At 44.3% G+C, this 21,632-nt stretch overlaps 1 protein-coding gene across 9 annotated transcripts in view; it reads left to right on the forward strand.

Moving 5' to 3' along the window:
* Window positions 1–21,632, forward strand: part of SIPA1L1 (signal induced proliferation associated 1 like 1) — a 363,533-nt gene that overhangs the window by 327,363 nt on the left and 14,538 nt on the right. For all 9 annotated transcript variants that reach the window (XR_014312408.1, XR_014312409.1, XM_082733366.1 and 6 more), the window contains 3 exons: window positions 12,126–12,365; window positions 13,070–13,235; window positions 17,837–18,083. Coding sequence is in view for 7 of the 9 variants with exons in the window: in XM_082733366.1 (XP_082589492.1) it covers window positions 12,126–12,365; window positions 13,070–13,235; window positions 17,837–18,083 (653 nt within the window). In the remaining 2 variants the exon portion in view is untranslated. The remainder of the gene's footprint in view (window positions 1–12,125; window positions 12,366–13,069; window positions 13,236–17,836; window positions 18,084–21,632) is intronic.

The raw sequence follows: 21,632 nt of genomic DNA on the forward strand, positions 1-21,632 counted from the left end.
GTTAGCTGTGCCATCTAACACATGCTGAGGCTACAGAGATTCCCCCTGTGAAAAGTAGGGTTTGTATAATCTGGGCTGGCATTATCTGAATGTGCTGATGGGGGCTGCCTAAAGGCCTCAAAGGATTATCTAAATTTTCTGCTTCAAACGGACCATGCAGAAATCATTGAAATCATCATTTGGAAATAACTCTTTGGTTGAAAGTCAGACTTTGTAGAGAAGAATGTGGCCTTTCAGGCAAGGTGGAGGGCTTCCCACCCGCTGACAGGTTGAGTCACAGTCATTGTTAGACTCTGGTAAGCAGGGATGCTTTGTGCCTTCTGTCTGTTGATCTTGGCAGACTGAGCTGGATAATCAGAGCTTCTGCAAACTTCCTTCTCTGAAGGAAAGAGGGACTTAGCCACCAAATGCACGGTGCTGGAGAAACCAGAATCACTGCAAATTAGAGTGTGCATGTCCTCAGAAGACGGGAATAGCAATTAATGTGGAGATCTCTTGACAGTGCAGAAAAGAGCTCGTACCTGGGACGTGGTGACAAAATCTAAATTACAGTGATTAAGTTCCACCGCGTGTTTCTGGCTGGGCTGTGTTCCTACCCCTCTGTCCTCCAGTCTCACTGCGGATGATCGTGCAGGTTTTTTGTGCCCCCCCCCCAGGAGAACTGCATTAATGTAAGTTGATAATTACATAGGCTTGTTCTATTTGCATATCATTAAGAGAAGCCACACACACTGATAACAGTTCAGTCTATTCATGGCTCTGAAGTGTTGCTCCCTAGAATATACATGTGTTTTCTATGAAGTTTGGAAGTTTAGGGAGAGATTTTTGGTTTTTTGCAATGGCTGTTTCACTTTGAGGTCTTAAACCATTCCAAAAATAAAATAAAATGGTTTATGGTGACCATAAGAGAGATGAAGACCTTTCCAGTTATAAAACACTCTTACCAGGGGACCTGGGGGTGGCTCAGTTGGTTAAGCATCCAACTGTTGATCTCAGCTCAGGTCTTGATCTCAGCATCGTGGATTCAAGCCCCATGTTGGGGCTCCACGACCAGCATGGAACCTGCTTTAAAAAAAATAAAAATAAATAAAAGTAAAAGACTCTTACCAGCTGGGCTCTTCTTTTTCTTAGAGTTCTGGCCTGGGTGGTAGACAGTGCTGGTTTGTGTGGTGACCAAAGACCCCTCTGTTAGTGTATGGCGCTCTCGTCCCATATAACCAGTGATATTACTGCCATCAGACCAGACTCAGGAGCACATGTTATAAAGCTGAAAACTCCGTTCATAGGTACAAATCCACATTTCTTCTGTAACGTCCTGACCTGTCCTGTTCAGGGGTTCAGGCTTCCACAACCCCTCTCATGTGCCAGCCATTCTGCCCTATCCTCCTGATGCCTATAGCCCCTCGGAGCTCGGCGGTCAAGGCGTGCCCACACCTGCAGTGACATCCTTTCCCCCTGATGGCCAGCACTAGGCTGTTTCCCACCCACTGTCCATCCTGAGCACCTCTCCGTACTGTGTGCCACCACAAGTGTAGTTTGGAGCGCTCGGGACGTCACAGACCTCAGATAGGAACAACTTGTTCCTTAAAGTTCCCACCTTTTTGAGTGCTGTGAAACGTGTAAGCCTGACAATTCACAGACCTGTACCCCTAGGCCAAATAATACATTATATGTTAATAAAAAAAAAAGATCCCACCTTTTGCCTGATGACTCCTCAGGCCCTCCACCAATAATCCAGTTCAAAACTAACATAAATCCTCCACTCCTGACTACGACTGTATCTCAAAGCTTGTTGTAGAGAAGTGCCCGTATTCGCACAGAGGTGTGCTGCTTTTATGAATAGGTATATGGAGAAGAGTATACAAAAGTCCCGGGACAGCGTGAACGTTGAGTGAAGTCATCTCTACGTAAGGTTTGTTTCATCTGCAAAATACAGCTGGGGAGAACTTTTTAATAACGTCCATGCAAGTATCAGTCACTATCTGGATGTCAGTTGGTCAGTGTCTGACATTCACTTAAAGGGCTGATTTCAGTCCAGGAAAAATGCCTGCCCCTGGTCACCAGTACAGTTCAATTTCATGACTGTGCTTTTTCTGGCTGACTTAATGAGTTCACTAGTCATGCCAGGAAAGCTGTAGGTTTCTTGAGAGTAGAGGTATAGAAGGACTTCTTCAATTGAGTTCACATAGAACAGCAGGATGTGCCTCGGCCTCCTGGAGCTCCCTGGACTGTCCGTGTGCCGCCGAGTCTGCGTTAGAGCCGGCGTGTTTGCCTTTCATTCTCTGCCCTTTTTGGCATCTTGTGTATGAGAGAAATATGCCTTCTTTGTTTAGAAGTTACTCTGTTATCTTTATTCTGCTAACATTTCTCTCTCAGATCTCTCCTGCCTGGAATTTTTTTTTTTTTTTTATTGCTAACAATGAATTGCCTCTCATCTGTGCTTTTTTCTTAAGATGAGAATATTATTTTTCTAAGTGTTATGAGCTAATTCAGAATTTGAATGTGAAGCCTCTGAAATGATAAACCCAGAACTTATCCTCAACATGTGGTTGGCTCTGCTTGTCTTATGTTGGTTGGGTCATTTTCATTGGTCATTTCTTCTTTGGTCTGACACACAGTGGGCATTCAGGAGTATTGTATTTTGCTTTTACCTAGCAGAAACTTGCACAGATTTGTGCTAAGCTGTTGTGCCCCATTTCTTTCAGTTTATGGGAGAGGGTGATTATTTTATCTAGAATACAGTGCTGTCTAGTTAACCTGAAAGACTAAGAAACAGAACCACTGTGGTTGAAATTTCAAGAGAACACTGAGAAAATGAGACCTCTCTCAAGCCATAGACATCAGACGGCTGGATGGGGCACTCACTGCCATAAGGTTTATTACCTCTCTGATCTGCGATGCAGCTAATTAGTTCATCCAGTCAATATGGACAGCCCCAATTCTCCCAATGCCATTATATCATCAGGCCAAAAGGAATTCGGAAAGAACTGAGTCCATCCCTTGTCCTATTGAAACCATCTTACCAGGATCAGAACTTGCCCGGCTGCCTCAAATGCGGGGAGAGGGAAGATGATCCCAAACAGAGAGAGGCCATGTCCTCTCTGAGTAATTCCTGTGCTCATGTTCTCTCCTTCTTCAAAACTGCGTCCTATGTCTACCTACCTGAAATTCTTCTCACTGCAGCTTAAATGAACAATTAAGAGAGACTAAATGGTTTCTCTGAGCTGAGTTTTTCCTAAACATTAAGATTTTTGAACGCTAAGATTATAAAAAATTGTAGATATCAATAAGAAACCATGTGCAAAATATACATACGTATATATATGTATGTGTGTGTGTACACACACACAATCTCTTTTTTTTTTTTTTTAAGAAATATTTTTAAAGAAATTTTATAACAGTTCTCCACCCCCAGGCAAGTTGAGAGGGGAACGGAGGGGAAGTAGGTTTGCATCCTGAGATGGTGGTACAGGTCTCATTCTGCCCTCTGGCTGGTCAGGGCATTTCACCACGTGGGTCCCTTATCTGGGAGCAAATAACACCTGGCCTACTTAACAAAATGGTGATTTTTCTATGTCTGTGAGAATAAGAAAAGGTTATCAAGTGTATTGCAAACTGTAAATTTTCTTTTGAGGTGAAAGGCTTTTGGCATTTTTTTTTAAGCTCTCCATCACCTGCCTTAATGAGGTTTATCTTGCTCCTTTTCCTTCAACAAACATGGATCTCCCACAGGTCCTATAATTGTCTTTTATGTGTCTCATTCTATAATTACATTTTTGCTTCTCAAGCTCCCTGCTTTTTCTTTTTCCTTTTTAGATGCCAAACCTGAACGTGACATTCTTCTCAGCTGTGCTTAAAAATATGATAATATTCGTAGTTCTCTTATTAGCTCCCTCCTATCTAGCTCAGCAGACTTGTTCAGCTTGTGGTCCACTGTGACCCCTGAAGCCCCTTCTACTGTGTATGCCTCGCCACCCACTTCCCTATGCTTTATATATCAGTGTGCCCTTGGACTTACTAAATATCTTGTGTTGTTTGTTTTTTAATTTGAATTCTAGTTAGTTAACCTACAGGGCAATATTGGCTTCACAGCATTCAGTGCTCATCAAATAAGTATCTCATGTTCTAGATGAATAGTTTTCTTTACCATAATTATTTGCACATCTCCTTTGCCAGCTTAATCATTCCTGTTTCTTTAACCGATCCTTTAGATTGAGGCTTCTCAAGCCCTCCTACATTGTGGAGCCCAGTATTGGACAGAATCAGCTAGTGTTGAACACAGCGGAAACAGGAGTCCTCCTTAAATATATCCTCCACGTTATCTGTCACCCAGAGGCTTAAGTATTTGTTATTTGTACAAGTAATCACAGGAAACCTGATCCCTCCCCTTGGTGTCTGGCCAGCATTCAGACTTCATGCAGATTTTGTCATAGCCATTACACTGGTGACTAATTGCTGGTCTCCCCGTCCTGAAAATATACTTAGTACACCCAGCCTGTCTAAACTCTGTCCCTCTGTGTCATCCCTGGAGGGCAGATGACTCCAAGTGTTTCCTTCGGCAGCTTTTGGCAGCGCAAGAGCAAGCATAGCCAGTGTGTCCCACAGGAGGCGGTGGCCTTAGTGACAGTGCAGACGTGCAGGACGGTTCCCCAGGCCCTCAGAGCTCTGGTATTTGGGCTTTTGTCTCCTGACACTCAGGCTGCTCCATCCTCCTTGGGTTATCCCTTTGCAAGGTCCACAAGCAGAGGTAGCCCCTCCTCCATGATGCGGTACATGTTGTGACTCGCAGATAGGTCGTCCAGCATCTTCTCCTGGGAGGTTTGACCACGGCTGGGAAGGTGAAATCACCAGCTCGTGGGGCATTGGGTTCCTGGTTTCACTGGGCTGAGACAAGAAGTTGGGACAGACTGCCCCAAGTGTCCAATTACCCCGTGGCCTCCGTTCTTTTTGTGTGAGGTAGTACATATGTCCATGCAGCTCTCTTCCTTTTCCAAAATTCATGTCCTGGAATGACCAGACAAATAAAACCTGGTCCATTTTGAGGAAAGGGGAAACACACTGTAGTTGGTATGAGAAGTAAAGCTGGTGGCCCCTTCTTGTGGCATCCAGGAGCCCCCGACCGGACGGCTCAGTTTGGCCGTACTCACAGTTAAACTCACTTCTGATACAGTGAGAAAAGTCACGAGTGTTGTATCTGCCATGTCCTAACATACCGATTGCTGTTCTCTTTCTTTTCCGTCTTGCTCACTCATTACCTTCCTCCACAGCTCCCCGTGGAGAGATCTAATTTGCCCAGGGTACCACCGGATTGCGCGTATTGAATTAACATGAAATCTGCGGGATGGTGAAATAACGCAGCCACACCGTCCCCCTGTACAAGGGAGCTGATGGCTTCATTGTAGTTGTTTTGTAATTAAAGCCGCCTCAGAGGTGCTCAGGGCCAGCGGGGTGGGCAGCTTCAAGGAGCCCCACCACCGGCAGGGGCCAGGAACGGGGCTGCGAAGCAAGGAGGAGCCCACCCATTTTAGAATGGGGGGGAGTGAGAGGCTAACACAGTAGTTCGTAAAACTCTAGGGACATCTTTGGGGACTCCTCCAGATTTCTGGGGCTCTCAAAGATCTGACATAAGCCAAGGAAACTTCATTTACATCAATCCCTGCAGGTGGCCACAGTCATGGCTGGAGGAACACTGCTCCAGGGGCTTCACCGTTTCACCTTTTTTTTTTCCTTTTTGAGAGTTTTATTTATTTGAGAGAGAGAGGGAGAGAAAGTGTGTGCAGGGTGGGGGCGGGTGGGGGCAGAGGGAGAAGCAGTCTCTCCAGTGAGCAAGGAGCCCGATGCGGGACTCGATCCCGGACCCTGGGATCATGACCTGAGCAGATGGCAGACACTGAACCAACTGAGCCACCCAGGCGCCCCGTGGCTTCACTTTCTTGATGGTGATCTTCACTTTCTTGATGTTTGATGATGTCTTAACAGTCTGAATAAGTCAAGTGATTGGAGCAGTTCTCGATCAGTGTGCACACTTAGAGGGAGATTCCACAAGAATCCATACTCTAGGCACCAGCCCAACTCTTATCAAATTAAAATATCTGGCATTGGAGCCCAAGAATGTGTGTTTTGAAAGCTCCCAGGTGATCTTCATGTGCCTGCTTGGAATTAGAGGCCAAGTGTGCCAGAGTCTCACCTTGCTTCATGCTGTGAGTGGTATACATTAAAGAAGGAAGCACTGCTGATGAATTATTCATTTGTTTTTACTTTTACTTTTGTTCCCAAATCTAATCAGTTGTTAAGTAGGGCTGTCTTGATTATAACCATTAGTGAATAAAAGTGCGCTGTAATTTCACACCTGAGAGCTAGTGCCAGCCATCACGTTCACAAATAAAACTGATAATCGGGGTCTATGGTCTTACTTAAGCAATCATCCTTTTAAGAATATGCTTAGAAGCATAATCTGTAGATTTAATTATTTCCTGCAATAAAAATAAAGCAACACCTAGTTTTAAATACAGCCTGAGTAAAACACATTGTCTTCACACCTAACTCTCTCTTACATTTAAAATGAATAGCTGATTCATTTGACCGTTTCTTTCATCACATATTGAATGCCTACTATGGCCGGCGACTCTGGTAGGCATGGAAAGTACAGCAGTGAAGGAGAAAAAGATCAGCCCTTGTGGGGCTTCCATTTAAGTGGGGGAGACAGACTATCAACAAGATAAGCAAGTTAAGTAGATAGTGAGCTCCGTACGTACTGAAGAGAAACCCTTTGTCCAACAACTATTTCATCGGGAGTCCACTATATTCTGACATTGTTAGACACCCAAGAATGTCTGCCTTCAAAGAGTTTATAATCTGGTTCAAAAACTTACTGAACGCCTCCCAGGGAAATGGTACTAATTAAATTCATACAGGAAGCAAAGAGCTCCAAAAACTGTATATGCTGTATATATTGTTCTCTCTTTGATGTCTCTAAGCCTTTCCTATAATTTCCCTTTTCACAGAGGCCAGACATGGCTGAAACCAGCATAGCTATTTTTTAAAACATGGGAGAAATGATTTAAAAATTAATGGGACTATGCAATTTACATTTTATTCTCATTCTACATTCTACATTTAATGGCAAATTATTTCTATTTTGACCACACGCTTAGTCTGTCAAAGCCCCAGGGTTCTGAATCTTCGTGCTATCATATCAAGATACTTGCTGAGAAATGGAAACTACAGGAGTTTCGAAGGCTTGTCTGGTGCAGTGGTTTTCAGGTTATGAGTTAAGGACCATGGCATTGGCTGGGAACGAGTCAGAGCGCAGATTCCCGTGTGTCTGCCAAGGCACCCAATCAGAATCTCTGGGGTCTGTCCTTCAACGTAAAACGTGCCCTGACATGCTCCGGCACTAGTAATTCACAAACACCTGCTTTCACCTCTGGGTGCTAATCAAGGCAGGTAAAACCAGCCCATGATTATCCAAGACGAAGGTGTATGGGTCAGACCCTGATGTACTATTTTTGACTTATGGGAATCTGCTTCCCATCAAGGAAGCATGCTTCCCATGCTTCACTGTAACCCTGGATGAGTGGAGACACCCCCACATCTGTGTTATAAGTGTGTATGAGAGAGGTATCATGGGGGGGGCAAGTCTACAAGCCAGAGATAAGCTCTTGTCCCTAAAAACGAAATAAACAGCCACAACCCTGTCATATTGTGGCAAATGACTGCAAAGGCTATGCCCACTCTTAGCGCCTAGGAAGCTCCTGCTGGTGTTCCGGAGTTACTGTGTGTTGCTCTGTCTCTGGAGACACAGTCGGAGCTTGTCTGCCTCTGTCTTTATGTCCTTCCTGATTCCTTTTTCCTTCTGGTTCATCTTTCCACTTTTAGTCTGTTTTCCACATCAGAGTCCTACTATTATTTTGTTCTTATTGATTTAACACATGGCATTTATGGAAGAGTTCTGTATCCCTTTTCCCTTTTCTTCCTTTTAAAGGCAAACAAATGGGATATTTTTTATCAAGAGGTGAAAACTAAATGAGATTACATGGCCTTTAAATTTATGCTGCCCTTTGAGGTCTTGGGAGACATTTTTTTTCTTTCCTTTCCGCTCTAGCTACAAGTCTCTGGGAAAAAGAAAACTGTTAGAGCAATCAGAATATAGCTAGTCGTTTCTTTTTATCGTATTTTTTGTGAAGTTTGAGCCTGGTCCCTCCCTCTTAATTACAAAAATAAAGATGTTTATGTTTGTTCTGTGGCAATAAGGCCCATTTAGTGTAGCGAACTTTGCAGATCCCCTCTGTTCCGTGCCCTGTTCCCTCTAGTCTGTGGCAAAGCCTCGTGGACTGATAAGGCCTTCTCCTTTCAGGTCATCTACTTCTGATTTATTTTTGTGGGTGTGTTCTCATTGAAGTATGACACATGTAGAGAAAGAGGTTCAGGTCATACTGTCCATTGGCGTGAATTTTCACGAAACGAACATATCCCGTGTAATCTCTACCCAAATCAAGCGCTAGAACAGAGCCAACATCCAGACACGGCCTCCTCTCACTTGTCTTTCCCGGTCATTCCCACCTCCTCGCCCAGGTAAACACAGTCTCGAATGCTAAAATCACACACACATTTTGCTTATTTTGGGCTTTATATGAGTGGAATCGCGCCATATGTTTTACTCCATGTCTGGTGTCTTTAAGTCAACAGTATGTCAGTGAGCGTCACCATGTGTCTTAGGTAGCATCAGTTTAGCTGCATGGCTGTGTCAAATTTACCTCGTGAGAACATGGAACAACTCATGTATCCCTTCTGTGGAGCATTTGGAGTGTTTCCAATTTGGGGACATTACAGATTCTTGCACATGTCCTTTGGTACACCTGCGTGTGCATATGTCAGGCACAGGCCTAGGAGTGGGGCTGCTGTGTCCTTCGATACACACACGTTCAACTTCAGCAGAGAACGTGAGCTGCTTCATCTCAAGACCGTGACAGCATATCCGTAGTGTAGGAGAGTTCAGGCCACTTCACATCGTTGTAGCACTTCATGTTGGAAGTCTTCTTAATTTTAGCCTTTCTTTTGGGTGTGTAACTGGTTTTTCTTTTGGCTTCAGTTTGTAGTTTCCTGATAACTGACAATGTTAAGCATTAATGTTTACTTATTAATCTTTTAGATATCCTTGTTTGTGGAATTCCTTTTCAAATCTTTGCTCATTTTTCCTATTGGAATGTCTGTCATGTTGAGTTTCAGAAGTTCTGTATTCTGGATTGGAGCCCACCGTTGGGTGTATATGTTTTACACATATTCTGCTTCTCTTTCTTTTGAGGACTAGAAGTCCTTACTTTCAGCGGGGTTCAATCCTTTCCTTTATGATCCTATGAAAGAAACCTCTGCCTCTGTCGCAAAGATGTTCTTCGCAGTGTGGTCCAGAATCTGTAGATCCACACTTAGCTATGCAGCCAGTGGGAATGGATTTTTAGGTGAGGTTGCAGTGGGGGCTCAACACTGACTTTCATCTGTGCGCGCTCCCTCGGCACCACTGAGATTGGGTGGTTTTGATTTGTTGTTGTTGTTGTTCATGCCCTTAGTTTTTTCTTTTTAATAAAAAATGTTTTTATTTTAGACTAGTTTTTGATTGGCAGAAACATTACAAAGACGGTGCAGAGAGTTCCCGTGTACCCTCCCACCCATGGTCTGGGGTACACATGTCGTAGCTAATGCGTCATTATGAAGTCCGGGCTTTATTCAAATCAGGATCATTGGTTTCTGACAAAGCGCTGCTGGCAGATGCTGTGAGACCACGTCCTGTGACAAAATCTTCCATGACAAGTGTGCTGTGGTAGGAGCCCACATCTTTGGTCTCCGCTGACACTCGAGAACTCAGCAGGGCTCGCGGGGTGTGGACACAGGTCCTGGGAGACCCTGGGGAGGGACGTGTGGAAATTCTGCCATCAAAGAGCCTCCAGCGTTGTAGAAATCCTGAACTCTCAGGCCCGGCCTTGGAAATCCTGAGCTTTAGTATGTGATGAGTAGCCTTTCCTTGGGTCCTGAAGACTTTAGTTTTGTTAATCTTGAACCAAAGTTTAAAATCCACAAATCATGACCTGCTTTGTGTTTTCTATTTAGTCAACATGCTGTACATCACATCCCCAGGACTCCCACATGGACATTTGTACCTTTTGACCCTCTTCCCTCAGTTTCCCCCATCCTCCACCCCCACCTGTGGCCACCAGTCTGTTCTCTGTGTCTGTGAACTTGGGTTTTTTTAGATGGCACGCATAAGTAGATGACATAGTATTTGTCCAGCTTATTTCAATTAGCGTAATGTCCTCAAAGTCCATTTATATTGTTACAAATGGCAGAATTTCCTTCTTTTTATGGCTGTATAGTATTTCATTGTGTATTTATACCACTCTTTTTTTATCCATTCGTCCATCAGTGGACACTTAGGTTATTTCCATAGCTTGGGTCTTGTAAATAATACTGCAATAGACATGGGATTGTAGATGCTTTCAAGTTAGTATTTTCACTTTCTCTAGGTAAAACCCAGAAGTGGAATTTCTAGATCATATGGTAGTTCTATTTTTAATTTTTTGAGGAACATTTTGCTGTTTTCCGTAGTGGCTGCACCAAATTACATCCCCACCAACAGTGCACAAGGGGTCCCTTTTCTCCACATTCTTGTCAACACCTGTTATTTCTTATCTTTCTGATAACAGCCATTCTAACAGGTGTGAGTGATATTTAATTGTGGTTTAGATTTGCATTTCCCAGATAATTAGTGAGGTTGAGCATCTTTTCATGTAACTGTTAGCCATCTGTATGTCTTCTTTGGAAAAATGTTTATTGAGATTCCTTTGCCCATTTAAAAAAAATTATTTTTTATTAACATATAATGTATTATTTGCCCCAGGGGTACAGGTCTGTGAATCGTCAGGCTTACACACTCACAGCACTCATCATAGCACATACCCTCCATTTACTCCTTTCCTACCCCCCAAACCCCCCAACGTTGCCTCTCAACTTCCTCATGTCAGGGAGATCATATGATAATTGTCTTATTCTGCTCAGCATAATACCCTCTCATTCCATCCACGTGATCACAAATGGCAAGATTTCTTTTCTTTTGATAGCTGCATAGTATTCCATTGTGTATGTGTATATGTGTGTGTGTGTGTGTGTGTGTGTGTGTGTGTACACACAAACACCACATCTTTATCCATTCATCTGTTGATAGACATCCTTTTTTAACCAGATTTTTTTTTCTCTGGAGTTATATGAATTCTTTATATATTCTGGGTATTGTGCTTTTATCAGATGTATGATTTACAAGTATTTTCTCCTTCACTAGGTTGCCTTTTCATTTTATTGATGGTTACCTTTGCCGTACAGCTTTTTAATTTGACATAGTCCCACATGTTTATTTTTGCATTTGTTACCTTTGTTTTTGGTGTCAAATTCAGAAACATCATGGCCAAGATCGATGTCAAGGATATTACCCTATGATTTCCTCTAGGAGTTTTGTGGTTTCAGGACTTACAGTCAAGTCTTTAATCCATTTTGAGTTGATTTTTGTACCTGGTGCAGGAGAGTGGCCCATTTTCACTCCACTGATCAGCCTTTTAAGAGTCCCTCTTGCTGCCGGATGCCACGGGGAAGGAGACATCAGTGTCCCTCTTTGGCCTTGGATGTGGGTGTTTGGAGAACTGTATGCTGATCTAGCTTGGACCTGGGGAGCATCACCATGACCCCTATTTCTGAGGAAGGCAGGCAGACAGCCACTGAGATGGCCAGACCTTTTATTGCCATTTCTCCTGTTCCTTGCCTGTCCTAGAGCCCCTAACAAACTCCGGTGTGCCAGCATGTTTCAGAGCATCCCTGATTTCCTCAACTGTTTTTACCTTTTAACTTAGAGTGCAGACTAAGCCCCAGTGACTGTGTTTCATTTTTACAGCAGACATTTAAATTGTAGCAAGAAAAAAAGAAAGACTAGCCAGCCAATCCCATTAATATTTGATGATACAGTCATTGTTCTTTAACGTGGCCATAACCCCTGTCCTGGATGACACTTTGATAGCCGCCGTGTGGACCCCGGAATGCACACATGCACACTGGGGTCCTTTTGTCTTTGTCACGCTTCTCCTCAGTACCATGAGCTCTCGACACTCTGCCAGCCCAGTGGTCTTCACCAGTGCCAGAAGTTCCCCCAAAGAAGAGCTCCATCCTGCCACCTCGCAGCTTGCACCTTCCTTCCCCTCCTCCTCCTCCTCCTCCTCGTCTGGCCCTAGGACCTTCTACCCTCGCCAGGGCGCGACCAGCAAGTACCTGATTGGGTGGAAGAAACCCGAAGGAACCATAAACTCTGTGGGATTTATGGACACGAGAAAGTAAGAATTCTTTCGCTTCTCTTACTGGGTGGTTTGCTTTTAACAGGACGGAGAACAGAAAAGGTTGAGGCAATTTCCTACCACAGAGGCGGCCGGCTGGGGGTGGTCAAGAGATTTTTATTTTTCCCTCCTAAGTAAAACTTAAATTATTTCTCTCCTTCATTCCTTAAATAAGTTATGTGGCAAATCATTGATTTGAGAATCTTAGATGTTGTAGGAAGGAGTCTGTCTAGAGAACAAACTGCAGAATAATTGACCTTCTGGCACGAAGGTGACATTCTCCCTTCGGTGATGTTAATCACAGCCTTCCCATGGGGTTTTTAACTCAGGGCCCAGCAGAAGGGAGTGTTAGAGAGGGACTGCCCTGAATATAAAGAACTTTTTGACAAAGTAGTACAGGAGTAAAAAAAAGTTCTAAATGAGTCATTCGATCATGTTGTTTGAGTTTGTACAGAAGTAACATTTGGGATTTGTAGCCTGTGGTCTTACTAGTAACTCGTGCTAACTCTGGCTTAGTGGGGCTAATGGGTTCCTGTAGAAGAGCAGTTTGTGGTGCTTCCAGTTGGTTGTGTTTCTTTCACAAGCACTTACCTGAGCAGCTTGTCCTTGTGTCTCCTTGAATACGTACCTCCTGACTCACCGCCTCAGGGTCCATTGTGGCCTTACGTCACCCTGCTTGGTTTCTCCCATCTCTTCCTTTCAAGGCGCCATCAGAGTGATGGCAACGAGATGGCCCACACCAGGCTGCGCGCCTCAACCAGGGACCTCCGGGCGTCCCCCAAGCCAGCCTCCAAGTCCACCATCGAGGAGGACCTCAAGAAACTCATCGACCTGGAAAGCCCAACTCCTGAATCCCAGAAGAACTTTAAGGTATAGGACAGAGCTCGGGGCGTGTGGCTGTTAGGGTGGGTGGCCAGAAGGGCCGGGGCTGCTCACCACGGTGGCCCCTCCAGGAGGTGTTGGCTCCCAGCTCCTGCCCTCATGCACTCTGCCCTAAAATGAGCTTATGACGTTCTCCAAGCGTTTTGTCCCCGCTGCCACAGCTTTCAGTCTGGGTTTTATATTTACCTGTCCCTACCACCCTTTATCTTCCTTAGTGTACCCCACTGCCCGTGCACAAGCCACGCTCTTCCACAGACGTTAACCCAGATGGCACTGCTTCTGAGAAGTTGGCAGAGCACCTGTGGCTCCCTCATCACACAAAAGTTTTCTGTAAATGCCTTAGAGCCTTCTGTCCAAAGGGTCCCTCCTCCCACAAGTAGCTCCCAGGACACGTCCTGTCCTGTGTGCCTCACCTCTGCCACCTGACAGGTGAGTCTACGTCTGTGCACCACGTAGCATTCAGTCACTCGGAGAGATGGCCTGATTTACACCCACTCTCTTCACCTCCTCATCCTCCAGAAGCCACCTCTGCAGCCCAGCAAACTAGGTCTACATACTTACCTTCAGAACTTTCTAAACTGTCTTTACTTTGCAAAAACCTCTCCACTTCCCTTGCAGAATTCTAGGCTAGAAATTCTCTAAAGCCAGCCTCCCTCCCCATCATGTCCTGAGTGCCTGCTCAGGGTTTATGTTTGTGGGTCAGTGGCCAGACCTTGGCGCAACCACGTGGCAGAGTTTGTTCTGCCCGCCTTAGCTTGGAGGAGCCCTGAAGCCTACTTGAGGGTCTTTCTTGTCCTCAGAAGTGTATCATCTCCTCCTCCCAGGGCTTGGAGCTGGCCTTTGTTGAGTGGGGCCCAGAGCTCTGAGCACAAGGCATTTATGTGTGCGGTATGTTGTGTAGCCCCAGAAGGAGGGGATCTACCCCCAGGAAGGGCAGCACAGCACACTTGGACATGTTCTGTTGTCCAGCTGCTTAGCTGAGTGACTGGTAGTCTGTTTGAAGTGACTAGAGAGTATAGTTTAAGAGGAACTCTGATAGTTGATTGGAAAGATAAGCTGAAGTATTTCCTTAACCACTTGCTGTCCTCAAACCAGGAGCAGAGTGCAGGGGCCATGCCCAGCGGGATGAGCTATGTGGCCTTGTCCATTCTCTCTCCAGCTTCTCGTCACAAGAGTGTGTGTGTGCGTGCGCCTTTCTCAAGATAGGCCAGACATACCCCCTAAACTGAAAAATCAGCATTTATAGAAATTAAGTGTACTCCAAAGGCCATTCTGGCATTGTGTGCGAAATAAAGATTTATTAACATAAACATTAACATCATAAATCATTTTAAAGACTTGGTCATTCTTGATTTCTGTAATTTCTGTTTTATAAGCCAGCACTTCACAGCTCTGACTCATCACGCAGGGTACAAATTGTTTCCTTAGCAACCTCGCAAAAGACAGTACTTGAAACTTCTTTATCCATCAGAACCCAAAGAGGTGTATTAAAATGTTTAAGTACCAGTTTCAAAATAAAATTTTTTTCAGATTTTTGTCCTTTGAGGTTAGAGGAAAGTAAAACTTGCCCTGAAAGGAATCTTTCCTCCAATTCTCGGTTTCCCATTTTTGGAAAGGGGCAAACTTAGAGCTTTGATTATTTTGATTTACTCATGCAGTAGAAATAATTGAAAGCAAATGTCTCTTTTGCCCTCATTCCTGTTCTTGGCTTTTATTTCCAAAATGAATTATTTTAACATTCCTGAAACAGGGGTGTACCTTCTTTGTGCCCCGATTGCATTACCGAGAGACCCTCTGTAAAGAAGGCTCTCTGCAGGCTACTCCCTTACCGGGAAGGGCTGGAAGTAAGGCTCGTCTTTCTCCAGTGTCCTCCTTTCTGGTTTGGTTTCAGATGACTTTAGCTAAGTATCTCCGTGTGTCTTCCGAAATTCTCCGTTGGGATGTCCCTGGCTCTGCTGTGTCAGAAAGGCCTTGTGAGGCCTTTGAGAGGTCTTCCAGGCCAAGCCTGGCTTGAAGCCCCAGGCCACTGCATCAGGTGTCAGGGTCCTGGCAGTGGCCAGCTTTGGGCTATGAGACTTGGAACCCACTCGGACCACACTGGCTTTCTTGGAGAGCCCGTGCTACCTGTGAGTGAGTGTCAATATCAAATGAGAGGGTTAATCCAGGGTGATTTGCCAGCAATGTGTGATATCTGCTGTGGGACGTGGTGAGCTGTGGCTCAGCGGTAGGTGGCCACAGGGCCTAAGCACCTGCCACAGAGCTCCTGTCTCAAGGAAGATGGCAGTCTGCTGACCTTCTAAGAAACCTCACTGGCAGGCAGAGAGGGATCACCTTATCTCCTCCAATGGCTGCACCCAGCGGCAGGTGAACAGACAGCGCAAACCCATGGTCCCGCTTTGCAGCCAGAGCTGTGAGGCACAGGCCAGAGGTGGTGGCTGCGGGCAGCTCCAGGTCTCGGGAAGTGCTGGTGCTTGCTTACGGCGGGTGCTGGTGACCAGCTCATGAAGCCAGGAGGCCTGGGAAGAGGGCGGGAACAGGAGCTGACCTGGAGCAAGAGGCCCCTCCTCTAGGCCGTGTTCCTCGGCTTTGAAATAGATTGGTGGTGCCGGATGGTTTTAAAGTTTGGGAACCCCCCCTTTTTAAAGAAAATAAAACATGGAAGTCTAGTACGGAGAAGTCAGAAAGTGGAGTCCTCTGACGGGAGGGGTGGCTGTCGTGGGCGCCTGGTTCTCTGCTTGAATGTCTCTGCTCCGCAGGCAGTGATGCTGTGAGGAACCGGTACGGTCCCCAGGACAGTCTGCAAAGCCCCCTGGCCTGATGCGCTCTCAGAGCCCTTGTGAGTCAGTGTTGACTCATGGTGGTTCTTTCCCAGGGCTGCAGCACTGGGCACAACCCAGCAAGCACCCTGGGAGGCAGGCCCAGGGCGCTCTCAGAACCAGATCGGTGTGCACGTGCCTTCAAGACTAGAGGGGAACAGGGATGGGGTGACGGGCCACCCCGACATGTTGGGACAAAACGACTTTTTTTTTTCTCAATTTATTTATTTTCAGAAAAACAGTATTCATTATTTTTTCACCACACCCAGTGCTCCATGCAATCCGTGCCCTCTATAATACCCACCACCTGGTACCCCAACCTCCCACCCCCCGCCACTTCAAACCCCTCAGATTGTTTTTCAGAGTCCATAGTCTCTCAGGATTCACCTCCCCTTCCAATTTACCCCAACTCCCTTCTCCTCTCTAACACTCTAACAAATATCATGTCCTTTTAATGGGCGCAAAGCATCAAGGCGGATTGCCTACTTCCATCTCCTGCCCTGCCTCCCTTCACTGCAAGATGTTAGCACTTCTAAGAAAGCATCGCCGCTCCAGGGATATCCTCCAGGTGCCAGCTCACAGCCCTGAAGTTTGTTAATATTTCCCAAAGAGGCTGAAACTAGAATTAGTGGAAAACCACCTTCCTGTATGACCATCAGGGCAGGGATACTCACTAGAAAAGGAAATCCCTTTGCTGACCCCAGAGGCACTAAAACAGGTTGGGAGCAGTGTTTGAATGGAGAGATCTGGGGCCTGGCCTGGTAGGCAGGAGTCGTACGTGATAGTCCTAGAAGCTTGCCGATGGGAGAGAGAGAGGATCTGGCTATATTTTTTAAAATCATAATCAGCGGGCCATTTCACCTCTGTCATGCCCACTCTTCTCGGTGAGGGGTAAAGGAAAAACCACCATTTCCATACCCAGTTCCCTGCATTGACAGACTCACAGAGCCCTTATCTCAGCAGCTTCGCTGTCTAGGCAAGCGTGTATGTACCTTGTGCTTAACTCATCATGAATTTTTAGAAGTGAGCATAATTTTTACACCATCGGCTACACCTGGGGCTCATTGGCAATGCGTTTGACTAATTATTTGTTCATATTTATGTGGCAGCTGTGCACACCACTTCCTAGGGAGCTTTGACTTGATTAACCCTTGGTTTGATGAACAGAAGCATGTTAGACCCTGAGTGTCAGCTCTCTTCCCGGCGTCCTCAGCGGAGACACGGTTGTGTCGTCCTCTCTCTGCCCCTTCCCATTGTCCCAGAACGTCCCGCAGAGGCCTTCTGCCGGCTGAGACTCCGCCCTCCTACTCACATCTTTGCCCGTCCTCTACATCGTTCTCCCTGCCAAGGAGAATACTTGTCTAGGAAGGACTGAAGAAGTGCAACTTTATTGCTAACCCACCAGATACTCTGCTGGCTCTGAGGCTGGATATTTAAAATACTGTTAATGTGTCTCTTGTTTCTCAAGTAATGGATTCTCAGAAGTTTGCTTTTTGCAAAAGGACCTCAACTAAATGTCAAATCTGGTGACAAAAGCAAAGGACAAGAAAGAACAGCTATCTAGAACTTCTGCCATTTATATAGAACTATATCAATATGTAGATGGCTTCTCTATTTTAGTGGGTAGAAATCCATCCTCAAAAACATTCTGTCAGACTGATTCAGTAGACTCTTAGCAGCTGCTGTTTATCAAGAGGCACCTCCTACTAGAGCTGCTCTCTGTCCTGAGGACATAGGCCACCATGTAACTCCTTGTCCGCCCGCCGCTCTCAGTTCCAGGCGCTCTCCTCGCCACAGTCGCCTTTTCCTGCCACGCCCACGGCGAGACGGGCCCTGCACCGCACGCTGTCCGATGAGAGCATCTACAGCGGCCAGAGGGAGCACTTCTTTGCCTCCAGGGCATCACTTCTGGACCAAGCCCTGCCCAATGACGTCCTCTTCAGCAGCACGTACCCTTCCCTGCCCAAGTCTCTCCCACTGCGGAGGCCTTCTTACACCTTGGGGATGAAGTCGCTGCATGGTGAGTGGTTTTGGGTGCTCAGATTCCCGGCTTGCCAACCTCGGTCAGCTGCGCGCCTGTAATCCCAGACCTCAGGGTACGCACGCTCTGCCTCCCCAGAGTCCTCTGGGATGCCTGTTTGGGGTCTGTTTGATTCGATGGTTGTCTATATTGTGAAATGACCGCCATGGTGAGTCTAGTTAATATCCGTCACCTTGCATAGTTGCAGAGTGTTTTCTTCCTTGTGATGGGAACTTCTAAGATGCATTCTTAGCAAACTCCACATAATAATAATAATAATTCCACACAGTAGTCCCCGTGACTTGTCTTTCTCTAATTTATTTCAATCAGCATAGTGCCCTCAGGGGCCGTCCATGTTGTTGCAAATGAGAAGATTTCATTTTTTAAGGCCAAGTAATATTCATGTTTGTGTGTGTGTGTGTGTGTGTTTCATCCGTCAGTGGACACTTAGGTTGTCTCTTTATCTTGGCTATTATAAATAATGGTGTAGTGAACTTGATATACATATATTTTTATATGTATATATACATATATTTTTCAAGCTTGTGTTTTCATTTTCTTCGTATAAATACCCAGAGAGGAATTTCTAGATCATATGGTAGCTCTATTTTTGAAGAACCTCCGTACTGTTCTGCGCAGTGGCTGCACCACTTTATATTCCCATTAACAGTGCACAAGGGCTCCCTTTTCTCCACACCCTTGCCAACACTTGTATCTTCCCTTAACAAGTGTGAAGTGGTGTGGAGTATTATGCCTCCATCAGAAAGGATGAATCCCCAACTTTTGTATCAACATGGACGGGACTGGAAGAGATTATGCTGAGTGAAATAAGTAGAGAGAGTCAATTATCATATGGTTTCACTTATTTGTGGAGCATAACAAATAACATGGAGGACATAGGGAGATGGAGAGGAGAAGGGAGTTGAGGGAAATTGGAAGGGGAGGTGAACTATGAAAGACTATGGACTCTGAAAAACAATCTGAGGGTTTTGAAGGGACGGGGGGGGGGGGGTTGGGGGAGCCAGGTGGTGGGTATTAGGGAGGACACGTATTACACGGAGCACTGGGTGTGGTGCATAAACAATCAATTCTGTTATGCTGAAAAGAAATTTTTTTTAAAAAAGCGTGAAGTGGTATCTCATTGTGGTTTTGGATTTGCATTTCCCTTATCATTAATGATGTTGAGCATCTATTCACTTACCTGTTGGCCATCTCTATTTTGCCTTCAGAAAGATACCTATTCAGATTCTATTTTCTAATTGGTTTGTTTTTTGGTTATTGAATTATAGGAATTCTTTATACATTATGAATGTTACCCCCTTATCAGATCTGATTTGCAAATATTTTCTCCCAGTCCATAGGTTGCCTTTTCATTTTGTTAATGGTTTTCTTTGCTGTGCAGAAATTTTTTAGTGTGCATGTGGTCTATTTGTTTATTTTTACCTAACAAAGGTAACAAACCTTTGCTTTTGGTGTCAAATCCAAAAAGTCGTCATCATCAAAACTGATGTCAGGGAGCTTACTGTCTGTGTTTTCTTCTGGAAGTTTGGCTTTAGGTCTTACAGTTAAGTCTTTTATCCATAATGAGTTAACTTTTGCGGTTTGGTGTAAGATAGTGCTCTGGTTTCATTCTTTTGCATGTGGCTATCCCATTTTCCCCACACTGTTTATTAAAGACCATCCTTTCCCAATTGTATATTCTTGGCTCCTTTGTCATAAATTAATTGACCACATATGCATATGTTTATTTCTGGGCTCTGTTCTGTTTCATTGATGTGTTTGTTTTGATGCTAACACCATACTGTTTTGATTACTATAGCTTTGTAATATAGTTTGAAATCAGGAACATGAATGCCTCCAGCTTTATTTTTTTCCAAGATAGCTTTGGCTATTCAGAGTCTTTTGTAATTACATAATTTTAGGATTGCTTGTTCTACTTCTGAGAAGAATGTCGTTAAAATTTTGTAGGGATTGCCCTGAATCTGTAGATTACTTTGGGTAGTCGCATGGACATTTTAATTATATTCTTTTATGAGCATGGAGTATCTCTCCACTGCTTTGCTTCTTCAGTTTTCTTTTATCAGTATCTAATGTAAGTTTACAGTGTGCAGGTCTTTTACCTCCCTGGTTAAAGTTATTCCTAGGTATTTTATTCCTTTTGTTTACTGTTGTGAGTGGGATTATTAATTTCTCTGATAATTTTGTTATTAGTGTATAGAAATGCAGCAAACTTATGTGAATTGATTTGGTATCCTACAACTTTACTGAACTCCTTTGTTAATTCTTAGAGTTTCTGGTAGAGTCTTTAGGGTTGTCTAGTATCATACCACATTGCAAATAGTGAGTTTTACATCATATTTGGATGCCTTTTATTTCTTGTCTAATGCCCCGACTAGGACTCCTGATATTTTGTTGCGTACATGTGGTAAGAGTGTGCATCCTTGTCTTGTTCCTGGCCTTAGAGGGAAGGCTTTTCGGCTTCCATCGTGGAGTATGTCAGCCAAAGCCTTTATTATGTTAAAGTACATCCCCTCTATACCTACTTTTTGTGATTTTTTTTAAATCATAAATGGATGTTGAGTTTTGTCAAATGCTTTTTCTGCATCCACAGAGATGATTATATGATTTTTATCCTTCATTTCATCAGTGTGGTATGTATCATATTGATTTGTGGATGTTGAACCATCCTTCCATCCCTGAGACAAATTCCACTTGAGCATAGTATAAGGAGGTACTCTTAATATATTGTAAATTCAGTCTACTAATATTTTGTTGAGGATTTTTGCATCTGTGTTCATCAAGGGTATTGGCCTGTCGTTTTTTTGTTTTTTTGTTTTTTTTTTTTTCTTATGGTGTCCCTGTTTAGTTTTCGTATCTGGGTGGGTAATGCCAGCCTCATAAAATGAGTTTGGCAGTGTTCCTTTCGCTACTGCTTTTTTGGGGGAAGAGTTTTAAAAGAGTTAATTCTTCTTTAAATATTCAGAAGAATTCGCCAGTAAAGTCCTCTGTTTCTGGGTTTTTGTTTGAATCAGTACTCAACAGACCTTCCAACCATCCCCTTACTAGTAATCAGTCTGTTCAGATTTTCAGTTCCTTCATGATTCAGTCTTAGTGACTTAGCACAGCAGGTGGCACATCAGTCTCATAATCATGATTCAGTCTTGGCAAGTTGTATGTTTATGGGGTTTATGCATTTCTTATGCACACTTTGTTGGCATAAAATTCTTCACAGTAGTCTCTTAAGATCCTCTCTATTTCTTTGGTATCAGTTATAGTGTCTGCTCTTTGATTTCTGATTTTGAGTCTTTTTCTTTCTTGGTGAATCTGGCTAAAGCTTTGTCAATTTTGTTGACCTTTTCCAAGAACCAGTTCTTAGTTTCATTGATCTCTATTTTATGTGTTTTGTTTATTTATTTCCACTCTGATCTGTTATTTCCTTCCTTTTACTAACTTTGGGCTTTATTTGTTGTTCTTTTCCTAGGTCCTTCAGGTGTAAAGTTAGGTTATTTGAGATGTTTCTTGATATGTAGGCATTGTCACTATGAACTT

The sequence above is a fragment of the Mustela nivalis genome (assembly GCF_964662115.1).
Source record: "Mustela nivalis genome assembly, chromosome: 6".
NCBI lineage: Eukaryota > Metazoa > Chordata > Mammalia > Carnivora > Mustelidae > Mustela > Mustela nivalis.